General features: G+C 45.0%; 3 protein-coding genes and 1 long non-coding RNA gene across 5 annotated transcripts in view; 3 read left to right on the top strand and 1 right to left on the bottom strand.

Moving 5' to 3' along the window:
• The first annotated feature begins 1,029 nt into the window (after positions 1 to 1,029).
• On the top strand, positions 1,030 to 7,577 carry LOC102302940 (P2R1A-PPP2R2A-interacting phosphatase regulator 1). The gene is made up of 9 exons (XM_005950980.3): positions 1,030 to 2,188; positions 2,892 to 2,976; positions 4,086 to 4,142; positions 4,281 to 4,327; positions 4,399 to 4,456; positions 4,703 to 4,767; positions 4,846 to 4,901; positions 4,985 to 5,069; positions 5,144 to 7,577. Exons 1-9 carry the CDS (start codon positions 2,100 to 2,102, stop codon positions 5,265 to 5,267), a joined length of 666 nt encoding a protein of 221 aa, XP_005951042.1. The 5' UTR covers positions 1,030 to 2,099; the 3' UTR covers positions 5,268 to 7,577.
• A 1,865-nt stretch (positions 7,578 to 9,442) lies between these two features.
• cunh17orf49 (chromosome unknown C17orf49 homolog) lies at positions 9,443 to 12,808 on the bottom strand. The gene is made up of 6 exons (XM_005950982.2): positions 12,499 to 12,808; positions 11,763 to 11,857; positions 11,429 to 11,530; positions 10,782 to 11,011; positions 10,438 to 10,542; positions 9,443 to 10,356 (listed from the first exon to the last, which is right to left on the bottom strand). The coding sequence occupies exons 1-6, from the start codon at positions 12,517 to 12,519 to the stop codon at positions 10,292 to 10,294; spliced, it is 618 nt and encodes a 205-aa protein (XP_005951044.1). The 5' UTR covers positions 12,520 to 12,808; the 3' UTR covers positions 9,443 to 10,291.
• A 63-nt stretch (positions 12,809 to 12,871) lies between these two features.
• rnasekb (ribonuclease, RNase K b) lies at positions 12,872 to 14,892 on the top strand. Its single transcript, XM_005950981.1, has 3 exons — positions 12,872 to 13,100; positions 14,050 to 14,132; positions 14,248 to 14,892. Exons 1-3 carry the CDS (start codon positions 13,023 to 13,025, stop codon positions 14,390 to 14,392), a joined length of 306 nt encoding a protein of 101 aa, XP_005951043.1. The 5' UTR covers positions 12,872 to 13,022; the 3' UTR covers positions 14,393 to 14,892.
• Positions 14,893 to 16,670: 1,778 nt separating this feature from the next.
• Positions 16,671 to 18,174, top strand: part of LOC102304973 — a 9,184-nt gene continuing 7,680 nt past the window's right edge. For both annotated transcript variants that reach the window (XR_006053383.1, XR_006053384.1), the window contains exons 1-3: positions 16,671 to 16,996; positions 17,106 to 17,168; positions 18,039 to 18,067. This is a non-coding gene — a long non-coding RNA (uncharacterized LOC102304973). The remainder of the gene's footprint in view (positions 16,997 to 17,105; positions 17,169 to 18,038; positions 18,068 to 18,174) is intronic.

Here is an 18,174-nt window from a genome sequence, read left to right on the forward strand (position 1 = left end):
AACTAATGATAATTAATAAAAAGACAAACGTGCTTTGTTTAAACAGTTACACCATTTCTTAAATTCATTTTTAATTTTTTTAAGAAACAAAATTTTAAATTTATTATGCAAATAAACGTAGCTTACTTTAGCTTCACATTCAAAGTGTGGTTGTCTGGCTGCACCACGGCAGACAAAAAGGCACTTCAGAGGGTCATTAACATCAATCACTGGACATCCTGAAGGACCTGTGCAGCTGTCTCAGTGTACTCAGAGACCAGGTTACATCAAAAACCTCTATTTTCTGCAGTATTCGCTTGATTGTTACACCCCAGTCTACCGTCGTGTTCAGCGCTGTCAGATGTGGGTTTTTTCAATGACCACTGACAAAAAAGCCTCATTTCTGCTGTTCAATAACAAAGAAATGTAAACTTTTACAAATGATTGCTTAGCTGTGTCTCTAATCAAACCTCTGTAACTTTGCTCTGCTTCATCTTCAGCAGCATCAGGTAATGTTCAGATGTTGATTCATGGTTTTCTTCTGTTTTTCATCTTTCTGTGTTACCTCAGTTACTTTGACACAAAGACATCTGCTGTGATGCTCACACCTCCGAAGTCTCACAAGTGCCAGCTTTGTGTTTATACATGGATATAAAAATATAGACTGTACGGATAAATGACCAGGATTATAATATTTCTCACTGAATCTGAATTGAATCAGTTATAGAAATCGATACCCAGCCCTAGCAATAGCCCTAATCAGTGCTAACAGCTGGCATGACTGCCTCCCTGGACTTTTGGGGGGCAATAACGTGCAACAAACATCCATTCTAGAATTTATTATGTCATACTTTTTTGCACTTTTATCCACTTTAAATTTTACTGTGTTGTGTTTATTTCTGGCGTGGGACAATTTTCCAATGTCATTGTACTATTGTACTAAATATGACTGAAACGACAATAAAGAGTTATCTTAAAATTGTTTTATTTTAAAATCAGAACCAGATAGTAAAGGAAAACTAAATCACTGATCAAAACCGATACCAATGCTTCATTTTACCACTATAAAATTTAAAGTCATCACTGTTAACATTACAGTCATATTTCTTTTAAGAGATAATTTCACACAGAACTCAACTTCAATTTCAACACCCAGTGTGACAAACACTGATATAAACTACAGCTACATGCTATGATGTCACGCGTTGTTCTGTAGATTAGAATAATTAAAAATGATAATAATGATAAATCGTTGTGAGCTGGATTAACCATTGGACAATAAGAAAATGACCAATTCTTCACTAAATTAAAGGCATTTAGATTTTTTAGTGTATTAAATATCGGTGGATCTTATGTTAAAGTGTGGAAATGCTTGTCATGTATGATCATCTCTGAGTTTTGGAGGAAGAAACAGGACCGAACTTTTTATGTATTTGCATGGCAGGCTGCAGTTCCCCCTGTGGCCGGCCGGCGGCGCTGTTTCCACAGTTGGCGAACTGCCTGTATTTGGTTGAAGGACTATGTTGTAAAAATCTTTCAAACTGTTAATTTTCGGAGTTTTCGCGACTCCTCCGCAGGAGTGCTCGGTGGGTTCGGGGCCGGCGTGACCGCCTCTTCCCGGGGACAGGCGGACCTTCCCGCCTCGGACAGTGTGGCGCGGGTGCTTAGCGGTTTTCTGATCTCTGGAGGTTTTTGCTGTTAGCTCCGCAGCTAATCCTAAAAGTCGCATCAGCTGTGCGGATTAAAAGTTTCCCCACAAAGCCGGGCCCAGGAGGAGGCTCTGCTGGGCACATTTAGGGAACTTCATCGCGGCTGTTTCTGCGTATTTTTCGCGGTTTTACGCAGTCGTAAAAAATAACGTTAGCGGCGCAGCAAGTGAAGCCAGCTGTGGGTCATAAATGTCGCCGTGGCCCGCAGTCACACGCGGATAATAAGGTTTTCGTAAGGAGATGCGGTAAAGAGAGGCGAGCTTCGCTGTTCAGCCCGCTGACTCGGCGGCTCTGGGTTTGCTGCTAGCGAGGCCTGCGGGTCGGGCTTCCACCGGGCTCGAGTAGAGCCCGTAGCCGCCGTCAAGCGGTTGAAGGCCGGCAGACGGCGCAGTCGGGCCTGTGGACCAAAGTATGGAACGGATGGAAGTGGACCAGTGCGCAGGCGCAGGAGGCGGGGCACTTCGCAGGTCGAACAGCGCCCCCATGATCACGAGTGTCAGGTTAGTGGTTCTACACCACACGTTGAACTCCGTCCAAAAGAACTTAAATTTTAATGTATTGATCACAGAAAGCTCGAAGGTATTATTTTAATAGATAAAGTAAGTCATCTTAATACAACAGTCCTGGTCTTTTATTCGGCTTAATGCCAGGTGTGATGTAATAAAATTAAATGTTTATTTTACTTGTGCTTATTTTCACTTAGAGTTCTACATGATAATAATAGAACTATACAGAAAGATTGTAAACATGGCCAACTTATTACTGTTTTTATGTTTGGTAATCTTCTGCTGTGATTACTAATGTCTTAGTTTGAAAGTAGCAGCCACTATAGTCTATATAATAATTAGTTTAAACTACAGTTTATTTACACATGAAATAATTTGCAAATCTAAAAAATGTAAACATGAGAAATTAAAAAATTCTGTGGCTACTTGGATAAAAATAAAAAACACTCCTGGCATCCTTTTTGATTTTTGTACTTTGAAAATCATTAAACAGATTTTAAAAATAACACGTACCATGAGGGCAGCAAGAATCAGTTTGAACCCTGAACATATGAGAACAAAATTTTAACATAACTGTTTAAGATACTGATGCCAATAAATAGTTATTTATATATTTAAATATCCAAACCTCGGCTCTGTGAAAATTACACGAGAGGTTATTGATTATCTTATTTATCACGTTATTGGTCTCTCTCAGTGACGGGATGACGGTCTTCGGTCCCGTGTCCTCGGCTCGGTACAGACGCAGCAGCATCTCCATCAACCCCAGCTGTCCCTCGCAGGTCAGTAGTGCTGCAAAAACTTTATTTACCAGAAAATGTTCGTAAGCAGTGAGATAACACAGTGTTTAAACACACCTGATCTGGAGCGTCAGGTGTTTCCTTTGAGCTGTAGAGGTCGACCGAAACTGAAACAAGAAGAGACAGAGAGCTGCACAGGAACCAGATGTGACAGCTGCACCAGCTTTGAGAAAACCCTCTGATCTGGATATTAAAGTTTTTATCGAGGGCTGAAACTGGAAGGTCTCATCAACCAATCACAGCTCCCCTAACTGCACCTCATGCCGATGTTTATGACTGCTCGTACGCTTGCAGAAGGAAACAAGGAGCCAACTGCACTCATGTTTTACGGCTCAACATACTTTTAACTCAAAATGTTCAAGTACTGAGGAGAAATTATAAGATAAGCACCACATTTGACCTTTTAATCTACCGTTGAAACACAGAGCAGAGCTAGTCTCTAATCTGACGATCATCATAGACGCTGGGCCAAACACCACGTTCTCCTCCGACTTCTCTGTAACTTTGTTTTTGTACTTTTGTCTTCACCACAAAGATCAGCAGCAAATATCCAGTCAGGACTTCCTGCTTGGATCCTTGAAGAACTCAGCAGGACTACAAACAGTGATAAAAGTCAGACTAAACTGTGATGAGCACTGTGACTGCATCTGTTCTGAAGTTAAAGGATAAACTGTGGAGATCACTCAGAGTTGGAAAAAATCTCGAGACAGTTTTCAGATCTAATAATAAAACGTTTATTCATGTTGCACCTTTTTAACTTAAGTTCAGACAGCAGGGCCAGAAATACACCAGGATGTAACATAGAATAAAAACAGTCAGACAATCGATTACAAAACGATCAGTGATGATAGAATCAAATCAAATGATCTTCTCTCTCGACTCAGCCTGATGGAAAAGCACAGTTCCAGCCTTCAAACAAAGATGGCAGCACAGCTTACAAACTCACAGCTCGTGACCTCTGACCTGCACAGTCGGAAGCTTGTCTTTTAAATGATGCTCTCTTCATTTCAGCTTCACGTAAACCTTTCAGTCCACTTTTTATCCGTTTTAGCCTCTTTGAGCTCCTGTTTTACACATTTTTCCTCTTTCAGCTCGTCCCTCTGTCTCCTTTCTCTCTGACCGGATACAGACTCGACCACAAGAGGCAGGTGAGGACAGACTTCCTGCTCTGCTTCCCGCCAGCACACCACTTTCTTTCTCTTTTTGCTCAGCATTGTCTACAACATGTTTAAGCTATTTTTAAATCAAAGAGCAGTGCTTCAGTGTCTGTGTTTGCTTCACCTCAGGAGGAGAACACGGAGATGACGCTCAGAGGGACTCTGCAGAGACTCGGGTAATCCAGAAACTCTGCTTCTATCTTTGAGGTTTAAACAAGCAGTCGGTAACCCTCTGTCTCTCTTCCAGTCCTTCCAGTCTGGTCCCAGTTCCTCCAGGCAGCCAATGGCACAACCACACATCAGTGGTGAGCTTCTCCACTTCAGCTTTCATGCTGCCTCACTCTTATTTTGATGGTTTACAACCGCACTTCCTGTCAGGACGCTTTATTCTTTTCTAACCTGCTGAGCCTCATGGGTATTGTAGTTTTTAGACCAATGAGAAAGAGCTTTAGTTTTGAATGTAGTTTGAATCTCCTGACTTGGAGCCCTGAAACTAAACCCGATCAAACAGTGAATGAAGTTCATTTAAACTGGAGCGTTTTCTTCTTCAGTGGTTTCCGTCACACGACAGCGGCGTCACGCCCAACTCGTCCCCGAGTCCTACCAGGAGGTTCAGGTTTGTCTAACGCCTAAGCCTGATTTATTGTGTAGTCATTGCGCCACTGTGCTGACGAATGTGTCGATTGCCCCGCAGACCTGCGGTCAGCACCACGGTGAGGTGGCCGGCGTTGACTCCGCTGAAGAGGAAAGGTAACCAACATTTTACTGTGGATCATTCTTATTCTGCAGTCTTGAAACAAAAGTGTGTAAATCTGTGAAAACTCATCCCTCAGGGGGGGTGGAGTCAGATGGACCCCCAAAGAAGCTCTTTGTTGCTGGGGTGACAGACCCCACCCACCACAGCAGCTACACAGTTAGGTGAGGATGACCTGAGAGATGGATTGTGTTAAAAACCTAAAACGTGAAACCTGATCTTCCTCCTCTCTTCTCAGCGTCTCACAGTCAGCGGCAGACTCTCCTCCTGTGGGAGGGTCCATTCCTCAGTCCCACCCCCTGTCTCTCTCGCCCCCACCCGCCTTCACTCCCTTCACCTCCCACCAGCACCCTGGACACTAAAGACCAGCTCACCTCCAGTCCCGACCCGTCACAGTGGGCACAGACCGCCCGTCAGCAGCTGGAGGAACTTCAACCTTCATCACATCGTAGATCTGTTCCAGTCATCCACCAGTGTCCCTGTAAGCCCCGCCTCTGTAGATTTCCAGCTGTCCCCATTGGCTGATTGAAGATTCATCTCCACAATCATGTCACTTTGTGGCTCCACCCCACTGCCATCAAACAGTGCCGAGAGGACTCGACATCAGTGTCATCGTGACATCATGAAGTAAACTCGGGAAACTTTGTAGGACTGAAGACACGCTGGTTGTGTAATCGGGCTGAACGAGCGCAGCTTGGAGTGAAGGGGTTTGTGGGTAATCCTTACGTGAACATGGAGCAGAAATTGGGACTGAAGAAGAAAGAGGAAAAGCCAGAGGATGTCCCATTCTTTGGCTTCCTTTCTTTAAAAACGCGCTGAAGACGGATCTCGGCTCGTGGAAGGATGAAACCTGGAGGCTCCTGTCCAAACGGACCAATCAGCTGATGCTGTTCATGTTCACGTTCCTGTTTCTCTGTAGTTTATTATTGAGATAGTTCAAATGAGGTCCTGAGTTGTATTCAGGACTTAAACGCAGACCGCTGTCCGGACGGTCTTCGGAGGCACTTCAGGAACATTTGATTTCCTCTTCAATCGACGGGATCGGAATCAAACTTGGAAACTTCAGCAGAACTTTTGTTTCCTGAAGTTGCTTTTGTACAATCTCAGAAATCTTTCTGTAAGGAAGACATAGAAATGATGAGGTTTATTTAGAGGAATTCATGAGTGTTCATGATCATCTGGACTCACAGCCCTTCATCGAATCAAGGATCATTCCCGATCCCAAAACCACATGAAGGTGGGCTGAAGCTCTGCCTCTGAACAACACTTCAGCCTTCGAAGGCTTTTTGTGTTTTAATGAAAACTTCCAGTTATGGGTGAGACTGGATCCTTCTGGTTTTGTCAGGTCTCAGTTGGAGGCCGTTTTTTAAGCCGGTCTCCAGTAAGAGGAAAGAGGTGGTTTCTTGTTAATAGTGTATCTATATGTGAATACTTTGAGCAGCTGGTGTGCGCTGACCTTCCTTCGGCCTGCAGAAAGAAGCCGTGCTCTTCCTCCTCTGAGATACATTTATGATTGAACTCGTTCAACCCACTAAAGTTATTTTGCTTGAGTCTGCTCTGATTTATCAGCCACACCTGACCTACAGAGAGTTTAGAGTGTTGAGTGCTTCCTGAGGCCGGTTGACGGGGGAAGCTAGACTGCAGGTACAGGCCCCCATAAAGAGAGGGGCCGGTCAGTTCTTCAGCGTTAGCAGCATTTAGTTACATGAAAGCTCACTGACACCAAAGCAACAGTTACCAACATCTGTTCACTTGATGTGGTTTTGGATGTATGTGCCGTGTGGTGTTACCATGAAGTATTATCCTCGTGGTGCAGCAGCCGTAACGCCGGCCTGCAGTGTAAACAGTTGTATTTGCTGCTGAAGGCTCCATAAGGTTCAAAGTTCACGCCACATGTCAGTGAGCAGGTTTGTGCTGTAAGAATATTACAGCAATAAATAAAGGTGGTATGGTATTCCTGCTGGAAGCACCAGTTCACCGGTCTGGATATAATGATGTTCCTGTGATGATGTGAGCACAAATCTGAGGTCAGGGGTCAGAGGTCGGAGGCGGTGCTTTATGTGGACAAGCTGCAGTTCTGCTTCCAGCGTTTGCACAGTGTTGTACAGTTTCCTACGATCACTCATCGTGCCTGAACATGTCTTCAATTGGGAGGAGCGGCGGTCGGGTCAAAGGTCAGGCCTGAGGTTTCAGTGAGACATGTTTGTAAATAGCCTCTATAAGCTCTTTGATGAAGTGTCTTTATTCCCAGTTAAAGAGAAAGACCCGCTGAGCGTTGGTCGCCATCAGCGACGCAGACACAAAAGCTTTGTAGTTTTTTTTAGAGGCAGATTATATTTTGCCGTCACCACTTTGCACAGTTTGACCATTTTATCGTCCTTTCATTCAGAGACTGATGACATAACCTCGTGGGAGGATGCTGTCCAGTTCTGCTGCTTTTTCTGTTCTTGCTTTATTGTCACGACTCTGAGTCTGTCCTGTTCCAGACGCTCTCACATGGCGGCTCGGGGTTCGTGAGCAGGCCCACACCAAAGTCTTCACCTGCTGAAATGTCTAAAACAGGGGTGGGCACCTCCAGGCCTCGAGGGCCCCTGTCCCTGCAGGGTTTAGATGTGTCCTTGAACCATCACAGCTGATTTAAATGGCTAAATTAGCTCCTGCAGTTCTCCAGAGGCCTGGTAACGAACTGATCATGTGATTCAGGTGTGAGATCTAAAACCTGCAGGACACCGGCCCTCGGGGCCTGGAGCTACCCACCCCTGGTCTAAAAGGAAAAAATAAACTATTATTTAAATTTTTAAAGAAGCAAAACGTGTCAAAAAAGATTTAAATCAGACATTTACTGATTCTTCTGCTGCGTTTTTCATGCAGTTTGTCTGAATCAGGACTCATTTCCAGTTTGAAGCGTCTGAAGCAGGACAGACTTTCCTCAGAGGTCACGACACGCTGCCAAATTCTAGTCGCTGTTCAGACAGACCGTAGCTTTAAGACAACTTCCTGTGTGTGTGTGTGTGTGTGTGTGTGTGTGTGTGTGTGTGTGTGTGTGTGTGTGTGTGTGTGTGTGTGTGAGATAAACTTTGCACAAGCGCCATCCCATGCTGTCGGTAGCTCTGGAGAGAGGAGGTGTTATGTAGCGGGACAGAAATGTGACGGACTCGGGTTTAAACGTCTTTGGTGTTTCATTGTCGAGTCTCTCGTCCTGCAGGTGTCTGAAGTCCAATATCATGTTTTTATTTTTATATGTGATGCACGTGTCCAGTGTGATTGGAGGTTTTCGTGTTGGACATGGAGCTGTTATCCGTTACATCCTGACACGGACGGATTTTGATGCAGAGGCGAGGATGTGAGCGCTGTTCTCAGAGAGGTATTTGCTGAAAGTTTTTCAGTATTAAAGGAGTATTTCACTCTGGCAGAGCGCCGAGAGTCAAACGTCAGAAATGACCCTGGGGGGGCCCCGTAGTTCCCCCGCCTCCATCACACTGTACTTTCAGTTTGACAGCAGCTCAGGCTTCACCTTCATCTGAGTCTCCATCAGTGGATGGAGTCCTCTGAGTTCCAGCAAACAAAACATCCTGTGTGGGAAATAATGTTTTGGCTCAGCCTGACACCACAGCGCCACCTTCAGGGCCCACACAAACTACGCCTTACCTACTGGGTTTTCAGACTGCAGAGGCGTCGCCTGTGATCATGTGACCAAGACTTCCCTGTCAGTCACATGGTAACAGCTGGCTGATACCTGTGTTTCAGTAAACAGGCTCCGCCTCCATGAACATGAGAGCGACCTTCAGCTGGTTTCATAGTTTTTACTCACGCTCATCAGCAACATTAAATATTTAACTTTGTAATGAAGATAAAAGCCTGTTTTTATTTTTCTGAAATTATGAAAGTCGGCGAAGGACCAGAGTGAGATACGACTTTAACAAAAGGGCTGCTAAGAGTTTTATTGTTGAGGACAAAGGGAACTAAAAGCACATCAGTCACACGTTCACGTGTAAATACTTGGACTTGTCTACGTGGATGAGACGATGTATTTTTATGCAACTGAAACATTAAAGTCTATATTCAAGTGTTCATTCCCTCGAGACGTTCTCACGGCTGTACGAGAAAAAGAACGACTTTAGTGGAAACTGTTCATGTACACACTATAAATATATATAAATATTATATTGTATATGAAAAATACCAATAAAAGAACGTCTGTACCTTCACATCGGCGAGTTTGTTCTCGTCATTGTTACGAGACTCTGGTGTCAACGTGGCAGCGTCACAGAGGGACGATCGCTCAGAGAACCTCTGCTCTGCTCGAGCGACGCACAAAATGAAGCTTTAAAAACAGATTTACTCATTTTATCAGCTTCGATTTCTTCCAGTTTAGACACACTTTAGTAAATATCAGGCGTCTGAAAATCAAGTTATAAACGTTTAAACTTCAGCCTGTCCCAAACCGTCCTCATCAGGTTACGAAACAAACTCGTATCCTCAGATTTGTGTCTGTTGTCCAAAGTTTGCCTCAAAGCAAAGGAAGAAAAACACGTCAAACAGTTGTGAGTCAAGTTTATTCAACATAATTCAAACTGCTTTTACATCAGACCCTCAGCGATGAGGTCACAAAGCTCGCTGCGGATACCGTCGTGGTTGCCATCCACTACCCTAAGGCGACTGAAGGAGACTTCCTGTCACCTGACCCCATGTGCCGAGTCATTTCAAGCCCCTCTGAGCCTTGAAGCTCCACCCACACCACCTCATCAAAAAGCCAGCTGACAGCCGCTCTCCTCTGAACAGGAAGTTGTAAACGCGCGATGATGTCAGCACGATGAGCAGAGCTCAGCAGGACGCCAGCTCAGAGCAAACCGAAGCTTCAGAGCGGTGGTCGCCTTTGTGGGGGGGTCAGAGTCGACCCTCTCAGTGCTTCACACTGAAACGAGCCAATCATGAAAAAAATCACGGCCGCCTTTTTGGTCGGCTTGTTGTCGTAGTGATGATGCTGGTCAGCACTCATAATGCTGGTGTGGGAGGGGCCACGCACTGTGTAGTGGCGTTCACACATCCAGGAGAGCGCTGAACCTCCTACCATCAAATCATGTTTACTCTGAAGGTGGAGGTTGGCTGCTGGCACCACGTCCTGCAGATTCAGGTGGGCGGTGCAGGTCAAAGTCAGGGGTGGGGTCAAATTTGGAGGCTCAGAGGTCAGAGGTGAATCTGCACATGAGTATCTGCAGGCAAACGTCTTCACGATAACGACGCTCACAAACTGACCTGAAACTAAAACTGACGAAAATAAAAAAAATATCTGCGTCACTACAACAGAAGAAAAGTCCGACTCGAGCTTCATCAGGAAAAAATAAAACAAAGTGAGAAAGTGAGGCGGCTCTGGAGAGGTCAGAGGTCAGCGGGACAGGAGGGGGAGGTCACTGGAGTTCATGATGAGGCTGGAGTCCAGGTTGAGGCTCTCTGAGGAGAGAAGAGGAGTTTATGGACAAACTGAAGTGAGTCTGCAGGAGCTCCACGCCTTCACACCCGCGCCACACTGACCTTGATCAAAGTTCAGCTTCTTATTGGACGAGCCGTCTCCGAGGCCTTCGATGTCCACCAGGTCACTGTTGACGTCCGAGTCGTTCAGAGCGCTGAGCGTCACGTCTGCAGGCAGAAGGACAGCTCGGATTATCAGAGAGAACCTCGGAGCGTCTGAGGCCTCAGGGGTTAAAGGTCAGCACACAGTGGCAGGAAGTCCAGAGGTGCACGGTTCTTTATCTGCTCCTGGGCCTCAGCTCAACCTGTCTAAAACCAGCTGCTTTAGCTCCTCCCCCTCTTTCTAACCATCATCGTCCCCTCTCTGTGACATCACACAGATCAAAGAAAAACGCAGCGGATCTCACCTGCTGTCTTTTGCTTCTTGATGGGCGGGGCCAGGGAGGGGCTGCTCTGCATTCCAGTGGAAGCCACGACTTGCGAGGTCGGCACGGAGATGATGGCGGACGCGGCGGGCGCCGAGGTGGGTGTCATGGCGACTGGAGTTTTCTTGACGCTCTTCTTGGGAGACTCGGAGGAAATGGGCACCCGGCTGTCCTCATACAGCTTCCTCTTCACCGTGCTCTTTATCTGAGCTCTGCAGAGGAAGAGGAGCGGCCGTCAGCCAATCAAAGTTCATTCTGCTTTTACATCCTTAAAGGAAACGCTTGAAATTTTTTAACATAAAATATTCAACAGTGAAGCCTTTAAACGTGTCACGTGAGCATTTATTGGCGTATCTATGAGTTTTGCGTCTGCAGTCCTACAACAGCAACCCGACACCAAAGAGTCTCACTCCTGTTTCCTACATTCATGTCCTCCGTCCATTTAACACAAACAGCAAACATGAAGTGACCTCCATGCGTTAGCGGAGCCCTCCTTTACTTTTGATTCCCTTCGTGTTGTCACGTTTCCTCCGGCGACCTCGTCTGATTCTCGTTTCCTGTTTTTGTTGAACGATTCTAAAACTAAACGTCTTCATTAATAAAAGGCAAACTGCTCCTTTAACACTCACACTGTGCGCTCTTTGATCACCGTGCTGATGTTGTTGAGGTCGTCTCCAAACCGACGCACAGCCAATCGCAGCATCTCGATCTCTGTCTCCGTCCACTTGGCCCTGAGGACACAAACACAGCATCAGTTCACAGAAAAACTCAAACATGTCGACAAACCGCTCACGTCCAAACACGTGAAACCACGCTGCTCGTTTCCAGCTGGGTTTTATCCCCCCTGCATGTGTGTGAGGCTCACATTCAGTTTATAGTTTACAGTTAGCTATAGTGTTTGGTCACAACCAACTGACACTGTGTCAGTAATGCAGCCACTTCCTCTGTGTGTGTCTGTCTCACCCTGCAGGGCTGGAGTCGGACACTGGGTGGAGCTGCATGGTCAGCTCTCCCAGCTTGGTGAAAGCTGCGCCAGCTGCTGAGAAGATCTCGCCCACCTGCAGGAAACACAGCCATCAATGCTCCGATTTAAACGGTGACCGTAGACATGATCTACGCTGCACACCACCTTTAACTGCACACTCAGGTGCTACACCACCAGCTGTGTTTCCCTCACTGTAAACATGGAGCCCTATCACAACCTGGATCAGGTGTGCACCACATACATATACACTCATTCACTGCATTTCTAAACAATCTGAGGAAAAAGTGAAGCACAAAGCAGATTTACTCTGAGCTGAAACAGTGAGCTGATTTATCAGGACTCTCTGCAGTACAGTCAGTGCGATGTGTGGCTGCAGCTGAAAGCTGTTTCTGGTTCATCATTTGTCACTTTTAACACATCTTGCTGTCATGGTGAGGCGATAGTACCGCACTGCTTCTAATCAACTGGATTTCTGCGCAAAAATAAAAAAAGCTCTGGGTGTTCAATATGTGCCGAATTTGCCTCTACTTTTTATAATTTAGGGGTGAAAAGATATTTAAAGTATATTTCATGAAGCTCTTCTTCATGATGCAGCAACTGAATTAAATTGAGTTATGTGTGCAGCTACATGACCGGTTCTCTACAAGTTGGCTGTTAAGCTCAATTTTTGCACTTACGTAAAAGAAAAAAAAACATAAGCAGGTGAAAGCTTACCTTAGCAGAGGCTGACGTCATTTCTGAGCCTCAGGTGAAAAAAATATTATTTTGAAACAAACGGTAGCTAGCTGTTAGCTACAATTAGCTCCTATGAGCTTAGCTAGCTGACTTCCGTTAGCGGGATTCCCAAGATTTAAGATCCTAAACTCGCGAAGCTGTGCGGGACTCGCGTCCGATGAGAAGTTGCGGTTTAATTTGGTCATTTATGAATTACATATTCAGAAAGAAAAATTATAAATATCACAACAAAGACAAACGGGAAACAGAGAATGATGCGCGACTTTGCAACTTAAACGCCATTGGCCAATTTGACAGGAAAAGGCGGAGTGTATGGGCACAGGATATTTCATTGGTCGCTGGCCTGCGGCTTACGAACAGTACCGACATTCGCCGAATAAAGCCGAGCGGTGAGATCAGCTGACCGAGAGGCTTCGTTTTTCGATGGGTCCTCTTTCAGTTTAGAGTATAATAATAGTAATAATAATAATAATAATCTTTTGATCGATCAAAGGGACGCGGACATGCCGTCGCTGCTGTTCTGCGGGCCGAAGATGGCCGCGTGCGGGATCGTGATCAGCATCTGGGGCGTCATCATGCTGGTAAGATCACGAAGGGACCGACTATTTCCTGGAAGGCTAAGGAACTACCAGTGGGGACTCTGTATTTGGATTAAATATAATGTTATTGTGAGCAATTTCTTGCTGCTAATTTTATTCGAAGTTGGTAAAACTCTCAACGCATTTCAACGCTGACTGGCTAATCACTGAATTCCAGTACTTCTCGGGTACATAGACGGAGCCCGCGTAGGCCGATCTGAATGTAGTTCTGCTGGTTTCACCCTCCTTGACCTCCTAAGACCCGAACTCTTCCATGGCATGGATTTTTAATTTCTCTTTGAAATTTGGGCTAATTGGGACCTGATGAATGTAAAAACAAAGAATCGCGAGATTTGTTTATTCTTTTACCTGAATTCTGTTTCTAAGAAAAATGAGAGCCACATATGAGGATATTCGTTTAAAATTTTGATAAAACAGTAGCAGCATAATGTCCTCCCAGCCCATTGTTCCTTCAGTGGGCTGGTTTCAGTCATTATGCAAATGTCCTGTTTGTAAGAGTAATGTTTATAACTTTCCTGGATGACTGAGAATGCATCAACACATTTTGCGACTCATTTTATTTCTGTCTGATAAGAAAACTATTCAATCAGATATTTCATTCACCACAAATAACTACAGTTACACTTTCAAGCACTTTTAAGCACCACATCTGAAATTCAAGCACTTTTCAAACCTTGAAAAGACAATATTAAAATTCAAGCATTTACAAGGATCTCAAGCACCTGTACGAACCCTGTTTAAAGGTTCTGAGGTCTCAGGTCTGTCAGTTAAAATATTTAGCAGATCACTTCCTGCTTTTCTTATCAGAATAAATCCTCGGTTGAAGCAGTGAACAGAAAACATTTAAACTCAGTGACGAGGTTCGATTCATAGCTGTGGCCCTGACGGGTCCCCGAGCCTCATGTTGACCCCGTGTCTTGCTCTCTTGCAGGCGATGTTGGGAATCTTCTTCAGCGCCAAGTCAGCCGTGCTGATCGAAGACGTCCCGTTCACCGAGGATGACATCCATAACGAGTGAGTTGGGGGTTAAAAGCTGCTCGGTCGGTTCGACCCGAGCTTGAGACGCTGCGACGCGTCTGACCGATGACAAACAGCAGATAAACTCGTCTTCTCCTTTTTTTCCCCGCAGTAAAAATCCCCCTCAGAACATCTACAGTCTCTACAACCAGGTCGGCATCAACTGCTTCATCGCCGCTGCCGTCTACGTGGTGGTGGGCGCCATCTCGCTCTGCCAGGTCCGACTCAACAAGCGGCAGGAGTACATGGTGACATAAAGACCTGCGGCGATGGCCTGACCTTTGACCTCGAGCACCTGGTTCCTGTCCATAAAGTTTATTTATATCTCAACGCTGGAAAATCTGATTGGCTAAGATTAAAAAGGGGGCGGGGTCAGGTATCACCTGGATTATTTATTTTGTATTTACGTGTTTGTTGTTGTTGTTGTTGTTGTTGTTGTTGTTGTTGTTGTTGTTGTTGTTGGGTGAATTGTTGTTTCATTCCTTTCCGTTGGACATGAAAGTGACCAAAAGTGTGAAACACTCACGTCTGCTCGCCACATTAATCACATTAACAAGGAAACGGGGGGGCGGAGCCCCGAGGATGCCTCCACCATCAGCTGAGGCGGTTTTATCGTGTCACAAGAACAAAGATGAAGGCGTCGCTCGGGCGTCCTCTGCTCGAACAGATCGGAGGACACGAGGCGGTGCTGTGTCTCTGATGTGGGTCTGTGTTTGCTGGAACATCGTTTGCAATAAAGTGTGTGAGTGGAAAACTACAGGGAGTCGTCTTCATTTCAGTTACTGTGGAAAAATGTTCCTCATGGATTTAAATGGGGTTCGTTTTGTTTGGTTTGGTTTTAATTATGAAAGTAAAATTTTTAAGAAACCTCTTCTGTGTTGATCTTTAGTTTAAATTATATATTTTTACTGGAGTATTTTCAGAATTTGCTTCAGAACAATCTTTAGTTGCCATTAGTTCACATTTTTTGATGCTAAGATGGAGACCCTCACCGTCTCTTCTCCCCTTTGGTTTTCTTTCTCTCCCTCTCTTTCTTTCATTCTCTCTCCCTGTCCTATCCCCCAGTCATGTCTGTCCCGTTTGTAGCAACTGAAAATAAAATAAATTCATAATTATAATAAAGGTCAATCAAATGGACCAATATGGCAAGGCCATGATGATCCACTTGGTAAAATAAATCCGCTTGGCATCTTTCTTGGCCTTAAGACAACAATTCTGATGGCTAAAGATCCAAACGGGACACAAAAAAAAAAAAAAATAAAAAGAAAAAATCTATTCTAAACTTCTGACTCATCAGTAAGCGCCTTTGGCAGATATAACAGCTGAACACACCGTGGTTCTTCTACAAGAAATCAAATCTTCTCCCATATCTGTTACAGAAGTTCATAAATGTGGACACTTGTAGTGCTTGTGCTTTCACTCTTCTGTCTAGTTCATCCCAAACCGCACAGTGGCAAAAGCAGAATTTTTTTTTAAATATTTATATATATTATAAAAAAAACCCAGCACGCCCCTGCGGGCGGTTTATCCTTCAAGCTCGGGTCCTCTACCAGAGGCCTGGGAGCTTGAGGGTCCTGCAGTATCTTAGCTGTTCCCAGGACTGCGCTCTTCTGGACAGAGATCTCCGATGTTGTTCCCGGGATCTGCTGGAGCCCACTCGCCTAGCTTGGGACCACAGTGTTGTTCCTGTGCAGCAGTTTTCCTTGTTGCTGGCTTTCAAAAATGACAGTTTTGATTTTCAAATGACTCATCAACCAGACCAGCCAATCAGTGGCTTGCAATCTGTTGACATCACATTTTCCAGATGGCCTTGGATTGTTTAGAAACCGCGGCGGAGTTGGTACTAAAAGGTACCTGGTACCATAACCTGCAAAATGGAAAACTTAGCGTGCCGAGCCGAGCCAAGTAGGTACTAGTCGAAAAAGGCTGTGAGTGAAGGTGCCTATCAGAGTGTGAACGTTACCATGAAATCTGATCGGGGCTGAAACTGATTCTGTTTTCTAAGGAGCTGTTTTGTTGTAGTCGTGAAGAGAGAGACCACATCACAGGACACGGTGGTTTCATCTGGGTCCAGTGCAAGTTTGTGGATCTCGTTGGTGAAATCATTGGAGGTTTTGATGTGATGGGATGTGTTCTCACAAATGGAAGTAAAGTGATGATAAGGTGCTGGGAAACTTTGTAGGTGACAGAGTTTATACTGTTAATTAACAGTGGGTCTGAGTGGGACCGCTTCTTTGTGGATCTTTGGAAGTCCATATATACGGGGTGTAACCTCTCTCCTTGTAGTTGCTGAAGGCAGATTATGACTTTCTTACCAACGTGCTTAAATTATGTATTATTTATAAAGCTGCTGCAGATGGTAAATGGTAAATGGCCTGTATTTATATAGCGCTTTTCTAGTCCCTAAGGACCCCAAAGCGCTTTACATATCCAGTCATCCACCCATTCACACACACATTCACACACTGGTGATGGCAGCTACATTGTAGCCACAGCCACCCTGGGGCGCACTGACAGAGGCGAGGCTGCCGGACACTGGCGCCACCGGGCCCTCTGACCACCACCAGTAGGCAACGGGTGAAGTGTCTTGCCCAAGGACACAACGACCAAGACTGTCCAAGCCGGGGTGGATGCAGATGCAGATGCAGAGTTACATGTGAACAGACTGAACAGTAATCACTGCCAGTGTTTTTACGTTTGCTCTGTGTAGGTATGAAAGAAACAGACTTTATGTTGACTGACTCTTCAGTGAAAACCTGGCACACACATGCTCTCACAAGTTGGATTCATTTCTGTTTCAGGAAACAAGAGGAAACGCAGTGAAACTGAATCGGAGTCAGCAGAGAAAACGGCTGAAGCTGGTAGGCAAACACACCCTGAAACTGTGGCAGAGCCACTGAGCTGTGGCCACAATCATGAGAATAAATATTTTATTTGATGTAAGTCTGATGTTGAGCTGTGTGTGTTCAGGCTTTAAGAAGAACAACATTGTGAGTGATTCAAGTTCAGATGAAGAGCGAGAGGCTGAAACTGGTAAGTGCTGGAGGAAACAGTGCTGCTTTCCATCTCAAGAGCTAACTATCCAACACACAGTGATGTCATTTGTTTAAAATGCTCAGTATAAATTTTTTAGATCCATTTCAATTCAGTTTATTTATACAGCACCAAATCACAATGAGTTGTATCAAAGGACTTTATATTGTAGTGTAAAGGCCCTACAATAATACAGAGAAAACCCCAACAATTACATGAAACTCTATGAGCAAGTGGTTGGCAATAGTGGGAAGGAGGGCATCTGCTGAGACCAGTTTGGCTGAGGGGGGAGATTGAGAAACAACACGCTGTGCATGAGGCCAGAGATTAATAAGAACTAATAGTTAAATGCAGAGAGGTCTATTGACACATAGTGAGTGAAGGAAAAACTCAATGCATCATGGGAATCCCCGGCAGCCTACGTCTATTGCAGCATAACTAAGGGAGGATTCAGGGTCACCTGGTCCAGCCCTAACTATATGCTTTAGCAAAAAGGAAAGTTTGAAGCCTAATCTTGAAAGTAGAGATAGTGTCTGTCTCCTGAATCCAAACTGGAAGCTGGTTCCACAGAAGAGGGGCCTGAAAACTGAAGGCTCTGCCTCCCATTCTACTTTTAAATACTCGTACAGGAACCGGTACAAACAGGCTGCAGCCTGACTGTTACCTGTTAAAGTTCGGCTCTGGCTGCTGGACTGGAGTCTGCATACGCTCACCTTTGACGTGACTCTGGGTGTTTGACTAGCTTAGCATTAGCATGCTGTCTGCTTGTAAAGAGCCGGCGTTCTGTTAGCAGCATCACGCAGCTGTTTCTGTCCTGGATGCATTTTACACTTTACCTTTGTGCTTTTGTCATTTTACTTTCTTTTACAGATGGACTGAAGAGCCCTCAGCCTGACAAGGTACAAGTTGTGATTTTTTTCAAAGTTAATGTAATACTGCATGTCACATTACACCAAGTTTTACATAATTTTATTAACTTGTGGACATTTATGCTTTCTGTATGATC

Source organism: Haplochromis burtoni, unplaced genomic scaffold, assembly GCF_018398535.1.
Source record: "Haplochromis burtoni strain Fernald_Lab_line unplaced genomic scaffold, NCSU_Asbu1 Contig_903, whole genome shotgun sequence".
Lineage (NCBI taxonomy): Eukaryota > Metazoa > Chordata > Actinopteri > Cichliformes > Cichlidae > Haplochromis > Haplochromis burtoni.

Excerpts from the sequence above, each read along its gene's own strand:
- rnasekb (XM_005950981.1), top strand. The coding sequence starts at position 13,023 with ATGCCGTCGCTGCTGTTCTGCGGGCCGAAGATGGCCGCGTGCGGGATC. Across the intron at positions 13,101-14,049 it reads TCTGGGGCGTCATCATGCTG|GCGATGTTGGGAATCTTCTT; the intron begins GTAAGATCACGA and ends GCTCTCTTGCAG. Across the intron at positions 14,133-14,247 it reads GAGGATGACATCCATAACGA|TAAAAATCCCCCTCAGAACA; the intron begins GTGAGTTGGGGG and ends TTTTCCCCGCAG.
- cunh17orf49 (XM_005950982.2), bottom strand. The coding sequence starts at position 12,519 with ATGACGTCAGCCTCTGCTAAG. Across the intron at positions 11,858-12,498 it reads TGACGTCAGCCTCTGCTAAG|GTGGGCGAGATCTTCTCAGC; the intron begins GTAAGCTTTCAC and ends TGTTTCCTGCAG. Across the intron at positions 10,543-10,781 it reads CAAGAAGCAAAAGACAGCAG|ACGTGACGCTCAGCGCTCTG; the intron begins GTGAGATCCGCT and ends TTCTGCCTGCAG.
- LOC102302940 (XM_005950980.3), top strand. The coding sequence starts at position 2,100 with ATGGAACGGATGGAAGTGGACCAGTGCGCAGGCGCAGGAGGCGGGGCA. Across the intron at positions 4,768-4,845 it reads AGTCCTACCAGGAGGTTCAG|ACCTGCGGTCAGCACCACGG; the intron begins GTTTGTCTAACG and ends ATTGCCCCGCAG. Across the intron at positions 4,902-4,984 it reads GACTCCGCTGAAGAGGAAAG|GGGGGGTGGAGTCAGATGGA; the intron begins GTAACCAACATT and ends CTCATCCCTCAG.